The sequence below is a fragment of the Cantharellus anzutake genome (genome assembly GCF_015039405.1).
Source record: "Cantharellus anzutake strain C23 chromosome Unknown EI90scaffold_7, whole genome shotgun sequence".
Classification (NCBI taxonomy): domain Eukaryota; kingdom Fungi; phylum Basidiomycota; class Agaricomycetes; order Cantharellales; family Hydnaceae; genus Cantharellus; species Cantharellus anzutake.
The window spans coordinates 1,495,568-1,508,720 of NW_024066957.1; the positions used below are offsets into that span (position 1 = coordinate 1,495,568).

Sequence of the window (13,153 nt, forward strand, 5' to 3'; positions counted from 1 at the left end):
AAGGATGAGGAAAGGCACAGCATATACATTTGGTCGACAGCATACGGACATCTAATCCAATATCAGCGGCGAATTGTATGTAGTCCGTGCGGTGGGGACTGGGACGAATGATGACATTAAATCCTGGCTTATCTACTGCGAGAGAAGATCTGCAAACAGGATGGTGCGCGAACTCGATATGAATTGACCTGGACGCCAGGGCCGGCGGTAAGCGCCGGTGTGGCACCTGGATCGTCCCATCACGGTCTTCCATTGCATCATGGAAGCGTAATCAGATTCTATACAATTTCTCTGGATGCATGGAACTTGTGGCCGTGGGCTGTGCGTCAAAGCTTATTGGAGAGTATAAGGCTTGGCAACCCAATTCTCCTTTCCCTATGACTGAGTGCTGCCCGATAGCGGCCTGAAACCATGGCCCCACTGTACTGCCCATCGCGTCTCGCGGGCCTCAGTTAGGAGCATGATCTAGGTTCTGGACCGATTTCTCTTCTTTATTTATTCCGCCTGCCTTTGGCGCTCTCAGGACCAGCCTGAAGTTTGCCAGCCAAATATCCAGAACACATAAACACTCCAATCAGTTTGGTCGTGCGGCTGTTCCAGTGCTGATTAGCGTGACGCTGACATCGATTCACTTGGTTGTGGGCTGCAAGTAATAGTGTGGTGGCGGGGATGGGGGAAGGAACTGGAGACTTGTACTTTATGGATTCCGCAGCGTATTTTTTGGACCATGCGAGGTTATGTTCGAGGAATCATGTCCCCAATTCGAACGATATGCTGAGAAGACGGGGATACCGGAGTTAGTGGGGGTCAGTTGAATATCCAGTTACGTTTTCTTTTTCCCCCTCCCATTAGCATATGCTAAATAATGGAAACTCCACCTTGTTTTTCATGTTTGATGTGGGCAGTCAACGATCCAAGCGTGGATTCACTGTCCCGAATCCGTCACCTCCATCATCCTTTGCGTCACGCTATTGGAATACGGTCAACCACTCCGCTCAGAATCAGGCGAAGGGGTCCCTTGCGCTGTTTGAAATGGTTTTTCTCATAAATAGGAAGGATGCGTTTATGGAGAAGATTGCAGGGAAGGCTGTAGCAGAGGGACAGGGTGGTGAGAGTGAGAGTGAGAGTGGGAATGAGAATGGGAATGGGCGGGAGGGCGGAGCCGGTGTCGGGGGTGGAGTGTGAATGAGGATGTGGGCGAGCGGAGTGCGAGAGATTAGGAGAGCTGTTAGAGAGTATCTTCCCTGAATATACAGGTGGGAGAGATATGAACAAGGTGGCCAAGTTTTATTTTGTGAAAGTTTTCGTGGGCGAATAGGGCGAAGTTGACTGTTTACCCTCGGTAAGTTTTGTTGCTCGTTCTTATCGAGGAGTTAGTGATGCCGATTTCGGTTGGTCCTTCTACTTTGACCCAAGCGACTGATACAAGAAATGCATGTGCTTTTTATTGCTTGCCATTCGCTGAATGCCTCTGAATCTAGGTTGAAAGTTCCACGTGTTTTCGAGCCAATCGAGTCCTCCTCTTGCGCTGGCTTCTTCGCCTTCTGGAAATACCTCGCCTCTCGACCGTTTCCAATAGATCGATTCTGTCGCTCGGTCGCTCCAGGAGGGTACCCCAACGGTCTCTCCAAGGGATCGTCGACAAGGGCCCTTTGCTTCAAAGGCTGGTCCATCCTCCCATTCTCGGTATCGAAACTTCAGTTCTTCTACACGTTGAGGAAAAGGTCTATGTAGCTGCGGATCGATCGAACGGCTGGTTTGGGAATCCTCTCATTCTAGAAGTCGCGCCACCGATTCTGTGAGAGATTGCCGTGACCAGGTGTCGAATATGTCCCATTGTATTCCCGTCCGATGGTTCGATGGTATTCTTATCATGCTGCGGCACGAATCGGAAGACCCAAGGGAGTTCTCCAAAGGACCAGGCTACTCGTCTATTTTTTTTACTTGGTGGATTCAAGGTAACCTCGCCGTCCTATGGCAAAACAGCACGGATCTGTGATGTGGTGACCAGAGAAGACTTCCAAGGACACTTTAATGACATTAACACTTCTTGCTTAATCAGATGGTACAAATATGGGATACAGTGACCGGGAAGGACTCAAGATCCCAGAGACGCATGTATCAGGCGCTGGGTTGATTCAAGATTGTTTCCGGACACCGCATCCCGCAATTATACGGTCCATCCTGGGATTCGGTAACCTGGGACTCAATGGCAAGCGAGCCCCATCTACCTCTCTAAGAGCTCATGTTCCGATCCAACTCCCAACCCACCTTGGGAAATGCAGAACCCCTCATTTCATTATATCCACTTCGGAGATTTCACAATTGCCTGCTGGTACGCATGACAGAGTACTCATTCAAGTGTGCAGGTTGTGGGTAACATGCAATAACTTGATTTTGGGTTTATCAAGAGACAAGCGAACCACTCAGGGCTAACTCGCGGGGCTGCTCCATGTGTATTTATCTTCATTCCCTCGTCTCGAGATGCATTTATGCAAACTCTGAGGATTCAACTAAGCGACTGGATGACTCATAACACAGCTTGTGCCGCTTGGCGCATCTGTGCCGGGCTGACTCGTGTCTCATGATTGGCGGTGTTGGGTTGAGTTCTCCCCGGCCTTTAGCAATCTTGCTTGGTCTAAACTGCACGGGGATGCGATTTTGTATAATTGGTTTTCGCGACAATCTTAGCCCCCTGCTCATCGTTTGGACGTTGGGAGGTCGCTGACCTGAGGGACAGTACGAACAGTTGATGACTGCTTCACAAAGCTGCCGTCGCTAATCAGCATTTTGCGCGAAAGCTAATAACGGCCGAGACAGGGAACAAGGGGGTCAGGATGCACGAACGATATGTACAGTATCAGCAGACTCCAGCCTCTGTGGCTTCGTAATATCAGCATGCACTCTGGCAGCAGCATTCATGGCGCAAGGTACGATGAGCAATGCCTATGGTGAGTCAGCCTCCCACACGTCATGCCTGGACGGCCCGGATCTTGATGCTTTGTTCCTTGGTGTTTTGCGGGGTGCTTACCTCCTGACCAGTCAAATGGACTACAGGATAGGTGAAAACGGTTTAGGCATCAGCGGCTGCTAGCCGAGCTACGACCGTTGGTAATCAGTACGCCGGAACTGGATAGCCGCTCTGCCATGTGGCCACTTTGAGTCACCAAAAAGGGCAGGCGAATTTACGTAATTATCATCATTTGCGATTTTTCGTTACGACTGGCCAAGCGCCAGCTACCAATCTCTGAACAAAAATCCGCTTAAAGCGACTCGGAGCCCATCTGCCTTGGATGTTTATACATAGAACACTTCCCCCAGTTGTTTTCCTTTGCCACTCTCTCATTAATATGTCGTTGGTGACTTGAATCGAAATGAAGCTGCATCCAATTGTAATGAGAGCGGAAGGGGGGACGCAGCATTGACGACCTCGAGAATTGGACGGCGATGTCGGCTCCTCCACGAGGAGATCATCGATCTTTACCTGAGAGCTCCAGCCCTTTGCTGCACCGACATGGTCAATAGTGGACAAGGTGATGGAGAAGAGGGAGCTTTGGGCACGCGACGCACGTGTGAGCCACGAGATCTTCGTCTGTTTATGGAAGGATGAAGAAGGGCATCACAGATACATTTTGTCGACGGCATACGGACATCTGATGCATATGCATGTAGTCCGCACGTGGCATGACTCCGACTAGTCAGGTAACCGGGACGGATGATGACATTAGGTAAGTCCTGGCTTATCCACTGCGAGAGAAGAGCACAAACAGGATGAGTATCAGTATGCGAACTCGACCTGGATGAATTCACTTCGCTTGATACCGAGGGCCGGCGGTAAGCGCCGGTGTGGCTCATCACCCTCTTCTCATGATCAGATTTTTTGGATGCAAGGAAGTGGTCGTCGGCTGTGCGTCAAAGCCTATCGGGATCAGCTATCGTTAAATACCGTTCTCTGCAACCCACTTTCCTTTTCCGCCGCGCCAAGCATCATCCTGAAGCATGATCTTGGTTCTGGACTGATTCCTTACTTTCTGTATTCCGCTGCCTTTGGCAACTTCAGTGTCAGGTCTTTGCCTTGCTGCGTTTCCAGTCAAGCCAGTGCAGCCTCTTGACACCTGGTCCTCAAGGTGCATGTCCCTTTCCTGTTCCTCCCTCAATTGGGAAACTCCGCTGCCCCTCTCGTTTCTGGTCTCTCTCGATACTTCTAGTGCCCTGGCCGAATGCGGATTCAGAATAACGGCAACAGTTCAAAAAGAAATAATTGGTGGGCGCTGCTGAAGTGGCAGAATCCGCCACTCAGAGGTATGAAGAGGAATGACATGATCTCCCTGATAGCAGTCAGAATGACGTCGACCCTGTGGTGCCAACATACCTCACCGGTTGAACATCTGTTGCACCTTGTCCAACGAGTTCTACCTAGAGCATAATATTCCAGAGCCACTAAATGAAAGACGTCTTCCTTCCCCTTCAGGATCCTTCCCACTTCGAGTGTACTCGTCCTTGTAAACCCATCCTGCTATGAATCATGTCTGATAGGTGGGCCAGGTGCTGCATATACGTGTGGCAAATCCCGTGTATAACATTTTGATTCTTCATTTGCTTTTGGTGGGTCAACCTCAACATCCTCGACAACTGGGGGTTCCTTTGCAGCCTAGATTCGCTGTAAGCCGTTGGACCGGAAGTCACATGTCAGCCCCTGGTGTACTCACCCAAAAAATGGCGGCCTTGCACTTGGTAGGCCTCATTCCGGGATGCGATTCGATTTATGGGTATGACAATTCCACGAAAAAAAATCGCACCAACCTTGCCTGGAGTGTTAGACATAGTTTGGACCGATACTACCTCGACAACCTTTCTTTGCTTGGCGCGGTCAACGTTGTCTTGCTTGTTACACCACTAAGGACGAGCAGCCACATTTATGTAAGAGTAGCTGCCACCATCCCCTTCGGCCAGCGTCTTTGTGATCGCTAGCTACACCCGACCGTGCCTAGATGAATCTTGGTTCAAGAAGCCACAGCGCGCAAGGGAGCTTTCGGATGATCGGTCGCAGGCCCCAACCCCTTGCTCCCGACATCCAGATCACTGCCCTGACCGCAAATTACGACCCATAGAGTCCACGACAGACCCGCAGGACTGCAACCCGGTACCCTTGCTGCTACAGCGCTCATTCTTCCACATTCTAGTGGCACTTCACATAAGCAATGGACGTCTTTTCGAGACAAGATATCTAGGCCATTCCGGAGAAGCCCCAATCCCGGTCCCGGTCCTGGCCCCGATCCCAATCGTCTTAGCCAACCAAGTGCATTCCATTCCAAATGTCATATGTTGACCCCGAACGATCTACGGCCATGGCTACCCTTTCCTCTCCACCGAACTGAATACCGATTTCCCGCGAGTGAGGTCCAACGCACTCACCGTCGGTGATGATGATGCGAGCGCCCGCCCGCAGCAAGAACCTTCAGATATCGGGCCGTCAGTCTCTGCTACTCTATCGGTGCCAGCGGACTGACACCTCATAGATCCGACGGCGATCATCGGCAGCACCAAAGCCTTTCTTCAAATAGGGGCCACTGCTCTCAAACTCGTCCCCATCGCCAAACTCCAAACCAAACACTCCCTGGCATGGATTAAAATAGGTTTTCGAATCGTCTTAATGACCATGATCGTGGTCGCTTCTCATGCTTGTGCATGCATGTATAATGTCAGCGGCAACACAAAGGGACTCAACCAGTTGTGCGATGCGATTCAGAAAGCACAAGGCTCGGTGCTTGAGCCCCTTCGAACGTGGACTGGAGAATTCGCCCCGAACTTAAAGGTCTAGTGCAATGCACACGTCTCGTCTTCTCTTCGTTCACATCCATTCACTCTCTTCATAGGGTTTTGAAAACACATTGAATATAGTTCAGTAAGGAAATACCGTCGAGATCATTCCATAGCGCAGCAAGTAACGAATACGAAGAACTGCCTGCGTGGTGCTATCGATTCGACGTTTGCATGCTCGAAATGTTTCGGATGATCGGATCCTGACTCACCATGTTAGTCACAGCTGAGACCTACAGAGCATTTATCTGTTTGTACGTGGCTAAATACATGCATTTAGATCGCCTAATTTTTTTTTGCTTCTAGCCGAGCTATCGAGACTCCAGCGAGCCCCGGCCGAGCACACTTGCAAATCTAAGTGTCTTCCGGACATACGGGGCGAGATGCAAGAATTTTTGCTCAAGCGCCCGAACAAAGCCGAAACCGGTTTGTTTGGTTAATGGAAGCAATCTCTGGGTGTCGCATTCACTCTGAAGGAACAGGGTACTCTGGCAGCGCCATTCTTTTGGAATAAGAATCAGCCTGGATCAGGGCTGGATCTATCAAATAGTTCCCCTCTGCCCTTGCCCACCAACTTGCATCCTTCAACGAGGACTTTAAATTGCCACTCGTCAGACACCTCCGGAAACCGGATTTGGCTTCAGTTCAGAATTTTCCTTTGGAGAAACAAATGAAGGCTCGATGATTGAGCCAATGCGGGGTCTGATGGACATATTGCCTTCAGGTAAGGTCATCATCCCTGATGAGTGCGGAAATCAGGAGGCACTTGAGTCCCTTCAGAAGCTCCCACCAGCATTTGCTGTGCTAGTTAGTTGTCGTCCCGAGCCAGGAATCATTTCAGCTTGGCCCAAAGCTTGAGCTGAGTCATTCCATACCACACAGTGCGGCGTATGGTGGTGGAAGGCCCCCAAGTTCCATGCCCTTCATTATCCATTGGTCGAAGGTGTAAAGGAATCCCCACGGGCCCGCTTCTTTGAGGCACGATAGCGCCTGTCAGGCTTCGTTCATAGGGTACATACTCGTCGATGTGTCTGTTTCCGGGGTGAAAAGTCTGCCTAGTGTTCTGCTGGCTATGTTCAGCCGATCGTACTGGTCCGGGTTCTGTGGACGAGTCAAGGCGGCTCTCAGCAGACGCTACGGCAGTGGGTGCAGTCTCAGTTCCGGGCCCAACTTCCCTTGGTTTGGTACTTCGCTCTGTCCAGGTAGATAAGGGACGTTTTAACCTGTTCACTGTAGGCAAAACACCTTCACGATCGACCCTTGCCACTTCGAGTGTACTCGTCCTGTAACCCATCCTGTATCCACGTATAATAATAGGCGGACTGCTGCACATGTGTGTGGCAGATCCCAGTGTATAAGATTCATTCACGTTCGGTGGGTCAACCTTAACATCCGCGACAGGTGGATGCGAGCTAATACTACCCCGACAACGCTTCTTTGCTTCGATGGGAAGGAAGGTCTTACTGTACTGATCCGAACTTCAAGGGTGCCCATAGCGAGGTTACCAGCCTCTATTGGAATAGACTACCCTGCATTTTCCCGCAACTATAGTGCTCATGTTGCATCGCAGCAACCTGCACAGCACGGCCGACACCAGGCGAAAACACATTCTGAAGAAACTGTGTACATAGAGGATGTGCGGTTAGTAGAGATGAAATGCAAATAATAGTGTAGGACAAATGCCTTGTTTTGCGTTGCTCCGTTGATAAAGTTTGCACTCGCAGGAAAAGTGGCAGAAAGCCAGAATAAAAACTGCAGCACTCAGGATCCCCTCACCATAGCACTAACTGAGCGGTACCTTAACTTCCCAGATCAGACGGGATACGGTGCTTTCCGAGTCCTATGACTAAGCCCTCTGATGAATATCTACACCACTCGGGGGTTGACGGGCAATAGCTGGGTAGTTGGATTCAAAAACATGCACATATGGGTCATGGGCATGGCCGTCCTATCGTTAATGGATAATGTGTCACGTCTCCGCGATCGGCTCAGATGAAGGAGAGTTAGAGTTCGAACGGAGACGGAGATTCCAGTCGAGGCAGGGAGAGAGAACGGTGTCGAATTAAATAAAGGTTATCATTCTGCTGACACAAGTGATCGTCACCAACATCGATACGGATATAGATATTTCCAATACAGATGTGGGCAGATCCGAGCGAGCGAGCCAATAGGACGGGGAATACCCACCATTTTGTGTGCTTCTCGGGCTCAAGATCGTGTCAACAACCTCGCCTTCCAATTCCACGAAAAGTTCAGCGCCGACAAGCGACGTTGGACAAGCGCTTACGCTTTGACCGACCATCGAGCAAAGGGCCAAACCGTTGAACACCTATGGGCTAGCTGACCTCATTTAACGCGTGCTTTGTCTCGAGCGCGAGGACGAAACAATGTGCGAATGATCTGGGCTTTGACGATAGTCTGTTCACCACTGTACCGTATGAGGTGTCGTAAACGGCGGCGATTGATGGAAATGCGTATGGAGACGGAAACAAAATAGGAAGAAACAACGGGAATTGTTGAGGAAAGGGGTTGTTGACGCGTGATTAGGGAGACAACGCAAGCCAAAATGTCAGACGGTGCACGCGATTCAGTTCTCACGACCAATTTCAGTTGTTTGGGCTCGTTCCTCCCGGTCAGCCTTTCCGGATGGCGTCGCCGCTTCGTGGAGGCCCTCCCGTTTGGTTTTCACTGATCGCTTCGGATGCTGTAAGCACCTCACTCCTTGACGGCCTCCCTGCCGCGAAAAATTTGGAGGTCAGGGTTTCACCGCTCTGTTGGTTTGTTCGTTTTTTGCCACATAGTCAGGAGGTGGATCTCTCGCAGGTTGACTTACCATCTACGCTTCGCCTTTCGACTCTATGAATCCCCATTATTGTATCTTTCCGTCCTTTCTATTTCTATCAACGTGCTCTCATCCACACACTCTTGGGATCCTTATTCGCAGCTACCTCTCAAAATCTGTTCCATCTGCCAACTCCACCCGCGTGAAAAGGGCATTCTTGATAGACCGTTTTGATTCTTCATGAGCACTGCAATTCGGACTCCCAGGATTATGGACACCAGGCCCACTCACATGCAAGCCCTATGAGATGAGACGAATATACCATTAAACCAAGTCCATAGCCACGTGTGATCAAACTCCCAGCGACAGAAATGAATGGCTCGCGTTCCAATATCCAGCAGACTGGCGCCAATTCCTGAAGCTCGAAATCCTCTGAACATTCACCACTCCACAACAACCCTTCATGTCACTTGCAATATGGCATGGTCTGACTTACGCACTGCGACACTTCATCCAAATTTAAGATCCGTGGACACAAGTATGTCTGTCTTGCCCCATTCGATGCTTTTGTGATTCAGAGGCTAACCAGACCGGATGCGTACTAGATACGGTCTCACCACACTTTCTGAATCTAAGTATCGTTTTGCCGCTGAATGTCTATATCTCCCTGTCTGCCACGAGTACTCGGATCAGACATGAAGATCAAGGATATGGCTGATCTTCGGACGCCTTACTGACTATTGTATCCTCCCGCACACACGGTATCGAGTGTCGAATCTGGATTTTCGGTTCATGCCGGATGCTGTGGAAAGCGGCGCTGGCGCACTATACCGTATTTTCATCCAATTGGTTTAAGGACCTCAAGTCGTATACAATCGAGGAGCACTATTGAGATATATACTATCACTTACTTGGGAAAAACTTGGGTTCTCTCGCCACCAGGCGGTCAATGGGCTTGGAGCAAACCTTGCATTTCTGAACTCCTCGCGACTTTGCCACCCACTGAACTAACTCCCCAGCTGACGAAACATGCACGGTACCACTGGTGCTATGCGGGTATGCATTTTGGGTTGCTGGTGATAATATTAACGCCTGACGATATCGATAGTAGCATCGAGTTCCTGTATCACGGCAGACGCTGCTATCAGGCTGTTCCTGGTTGCTACAATATGCACAATTGCCACCGAGGAGGGATGTGAACAGTGAGAACCGGGTGTTTTCGATACAGGCCGGAGGAAGGCGCCGCTGGTCGGAGAAGGACCCGAAGATGTTTTCTCTCATCCTTAGCTTATCTCAGGATGGAAGTTGTGTCTGAAGCAATGGTATTCGGCATTTCCACGAGCAGGACTGCACCCCGCACTTCAGAGGCATCGCTTTTGTACTCAGGCTAAGAAATGTGATAAGTCTTAGGTGCAGAAAGCTGCTTAGCCACGCTCTTCCGTTGTCTACGTTTGGAGAGTTATGCGTATCATCGACCGTTGAGGCGGCAATCCAAGCTCCAAGTTGTCCAGGGGCGTTGTTCCACTGTCAAACCAACCCACATACTCCGGCAAGGGCGCGTTGAAACGTTCTGTCCCAAGTCCTTTGTTCCATTCAAAACACCCCCGCAACGTAAAAGTTGAATCAGGTAGCGTGCCCCAATTGTACCAGCACCTACGAATCCTCTCTTCTATAGAGCATCATGAGATGTGGTACGTCGACAAGCAGCTGCACACATCACATTGATCACAACGCTTACTAGGCCATACCTGTATTCGAACCAGAAACAGGTGCTCCATCACTTTTGGATCATTACGATCAGCAACGACACCTTCACCCACTAGCCACTAGCAACTTAGGCCCCTTCGTAGAATTGATACTGCTTGTGAGCCTATAGTTAGTCCCTGTGGTCGCTCGTTTAATTTGCGATAGGCTTATCGGGATATGTACCACTGAGAGGATAGCGCTAGATATAGTTACGAGCTGTGTGCCATCATGCATTAATGACACCAAGTTCTCGGCCGTCTGTTTGCAAACGTATGCAGGTGTTATAGGGGCGTGTGACGTTATGACCCCAGCGCGAAAGCTGGCGTTGGTCTCCCAAGTTGCACTAGGTTTTCCCATAATATTACTAGGGACTCTATGGTCTGCATCACTCGAGAGTGCGTGAGATTAGCAGGAGAGGACGATCAATGTGGAACACATAGCCGAAGTACTGCATCCCGAGAGAAATTGTTATCCGATGCGAAACGACCCGAGAAGTAATGTTGTCACACGGTGATCCGGGTGCAATCAGTGAGCTTTTAAAGCTTATCCTCCAGAGACCAAAGCAAAGGTCCCCCTTGGCTAACGACCATGTCACCATGAGAGTTACTCACGTACCCACGGAGTAACAGACACGAAAAAATATATTAGGTTAGTACCCGTACAAAGTCGGAGCCAGCTCTTGCACTTCAACGAAGATACCCGAGTTCAGAACACGTATCACAAACTTTACAAGAAGAAACGACTAGAATGACACCAGAGTTACAATATGGATGGGTGATTCATTTGTTGCACCGACGGAATGCATGGACTTTCGCTTGGCGGTCGGTACCAAGCTTGCGCGCGCTCATGGGTTCCTCCTTGTGGAACCTATCACGCCAAAGGGGTTTGGTTCCCGGCCGCGGACGGCCGGAAAGTACACATCACCCTGACCGATGCAACCCAGTATCATTTCAGAGGTCCTTGCTATGATAGTCAGACAAAATTCAACTCACAAGGAGGTGATGAGTCCGTGGTCCACATTTGATCACGCGAGGGGTTTGGATTGGGAGGGTTGGCGGAGGTCGTGTTGGCAGTTGCGGGAAAGGCAGCGGCGGTGGTGGTGGAATGGGAAAGGGTTGTAGCAGCGTAGGCCTCGTCCATGGTGCAGCAGGGCCTGGCTGGACCCAGGAAAATGGTGTGCTTGCATGCTGCCCATGGACGTGCAGTGGCACTGCTACCGCTCCGGGGAGGGGCTTGGGAATTGGAAGGTCTGGTCGGAGGGGGACAGCAAACGCTGTGGAGGGGCCAGCATGGCATCCTACCACTGGTCGGTGGCTCTCGATGGCAGCCCTGACCGCCTCCCTCGAGTGAAGGCCCATAGGGTGTTCACTGCGGGTGACCGTGAGTGCTGGCCCTTTCACCCGCTTCGAACATCCTTGCACTCTTGCCTAGATCCATCAATTTGATAGCCGTTCAGCTTTCCCGCATCGAATCGAAGCGTCACTCACTCTAGCGGCAACGTTGAAATCCCACAAAAGAGGGAAGGGCCCATGTTCTTCTACAAGCTGCTCTAAGAACTCGGGATTCTGGTTCATACATTGATTTATAAGCTGCTTTTGTTTGTTCAGCTCCTTTCGTGACAGTTCTTCGACTGGAATCCATTTGAGCTTGTGCATTGTGAAAGGACGGATGGAACGCAGTTGCAGCCAGAGAAAATTTTCTCGGTTGCTCACTCGCTCATCCGCTTCCTCTCAGTCTTGGGGCGTCAGACGGAACGAGCCGCCAGCAATAAGCATGTAATCAATAAATGAATTAATGTTCGAGTTCGAAGTGTAAACAAACAGTCGGCACCTTCCTTGTCCTGTTGCATGTGTCGATCGCATTGACCTTCTTACAGTCCATGATACCCTTCTCGAGTCTCCGTCAGCGTAATCTGTCAATTCACTTGTCATAAAGCACCTACGACGATATGGGTGAAGGAAAGAAACTCATTGAAGAAGCCACTGTCCAAGCGCTCACGCCATCTTCCATTCCCTTGCTTCTGCGATTTGGCAGGATCGTGAAGACCAGGCCCACTGACATGTGAGCCCCTTTTCATGAAATGGCACACTGTCTAAGTCGAATATGTACGAGCCCAATCTTGAGTGCAATCTCAATTGCGGCTCTTCCAGCTGCAGAAATGAATGGCCTCAAATTCCAATATTTGCTTTGATGCTTAGGTGAGCTGACGTCGATGCCATGAATCCCTAAAGCTCGAAATCCTTTGGACATTCGTCATTCCACAGCAACCCTTCACGCCACCGTCAAAATGGCCTGACCTACACACGGCAACACTCCACCCAAATTTGAGACCTGCAAATGCAAGGGCCTGTCTCACCACATTCATTGTACACAGACCTCTCTGAGTCTGGGTATGGTCTTGTTACACTTTCCGGATCTGAGTGTGGTTTTGCCGCTGAAGGTCCGCATCTCCCTTCTTCGGCCTACGACAGCGGCTGCATCCCAAACATTACTATGACGTGGACGACCACGAGCCATACTTGATAGCTAATCTCGGGCCCCCTTACTAGCTCCCTTTCGCCTCGATTGTATTCTCCCGCACTGACGATATCGAGTGTCTAATCTGGATTTCCGACTCGTGCCCGACGCTGTGGTAAGCATCACTATCCTTGCTTAATTGGTGTAGGGATCTCAAGCTATATATAATCGAGAAGCACTATTGAGATATATACTTTACCTGCTTAGGCAAGGCTGGAGGCCAATTTGGATTCTATAGCTATCGGATGACCTCGTACTGTTCAACGGGCTGCAGCAAGCCCTGCAATC

The 13,153-nt window shown here is 50.2% G+C and overlaps 4 protein-coding genes across 4 annotated transcripts; 1 reads left to right on the plus strand and 3 right to left on the minus strand.

Annotated features, from left to right (window-relative positions):
* Positions 1 to 737: 737 nt before the first annotated feature.
* On the plus strand, positions 738 to 2,380 carry EI90DRAFT_3013172 (uncharacterized protein; the record flags this gene model as incomplete). Its single annotated transcript, XM_039056634.1, has 7 exons — positions 738 to 806; positions 853 to 1,181; positions 1,319 to 1,342; positions 1,482 to 1,724; positions 1,780 to 1,958; positions 2,063 to 2,335; positions 2,370 to 2,380. 7 exons carry the CDS (start codon positions 738 to 740, stop codon positions 2,378 to 2,380), a joined length of 1,128 nt encoding a protein of 375 aa, XP_038920991.1.
* A 1,558-nt stretch (positions 2,381 to 3,938) lies between these two features.
* On the minus strand, positions 3,939 to 4,745 carry EI90DRAFT_3013173 (uncharacterized protein; the record flags this gene model as incomplete). Its single annotated transcript, XM_039056635.1, has 4 exons — positions 3,939 to 4,212; positions 4,373 to 4,416; positions 4,559 to 4,651; positions 4,710 to 4,745. The coding sequence occupies 4 exons, from the start codon at positions 4,743 to 4,745 to the stop codon at positions 3,939 to 3,941; spliced, it is 447 nt and encodes a 148-aa protein (XP_038920992.1).
* A 1,557-nt stretch (positions 4,746 to 6,302) lies between these two features.
* Positions 6,303 to 7,124, minus strand: EI90DRAFT_3040401 (uncharacterized protein; the record flags this gene model as incomplete). The annotated part of the gene is made up of 1 exon (XM_039059013.1): positions 6,303 to 7,124. A coding segment is annotated over exon 1 (457 nt), but the record flags the coding sequence as incomplete, so codon positions are not given.
* Positions 7,125 to 10,997: 3,873 nt separating this feature from the next.
* On the minus strand, positions 10,998 to 12,003 carry EI90DRAFT_3013175 (uncharacterized protein; the record flags this gene model as incomplete). Its single annotated transcript, XM_039056636.1, has 3 exons — positions 10,998 to 11,090; positions 11,341 to 11,775; positions 11,836 to 12,003. 3 exons carry the CDS (start codon positions 12,001 to 12,003, stop codon positions 10,998 to 11,000), a joined length of 696 nt encoding a protein of 231 aa, XP_038920994.1.
* Between the last annotated feature and the right edge of the window lie 1,150 nt (positions 12,004 to 13,153).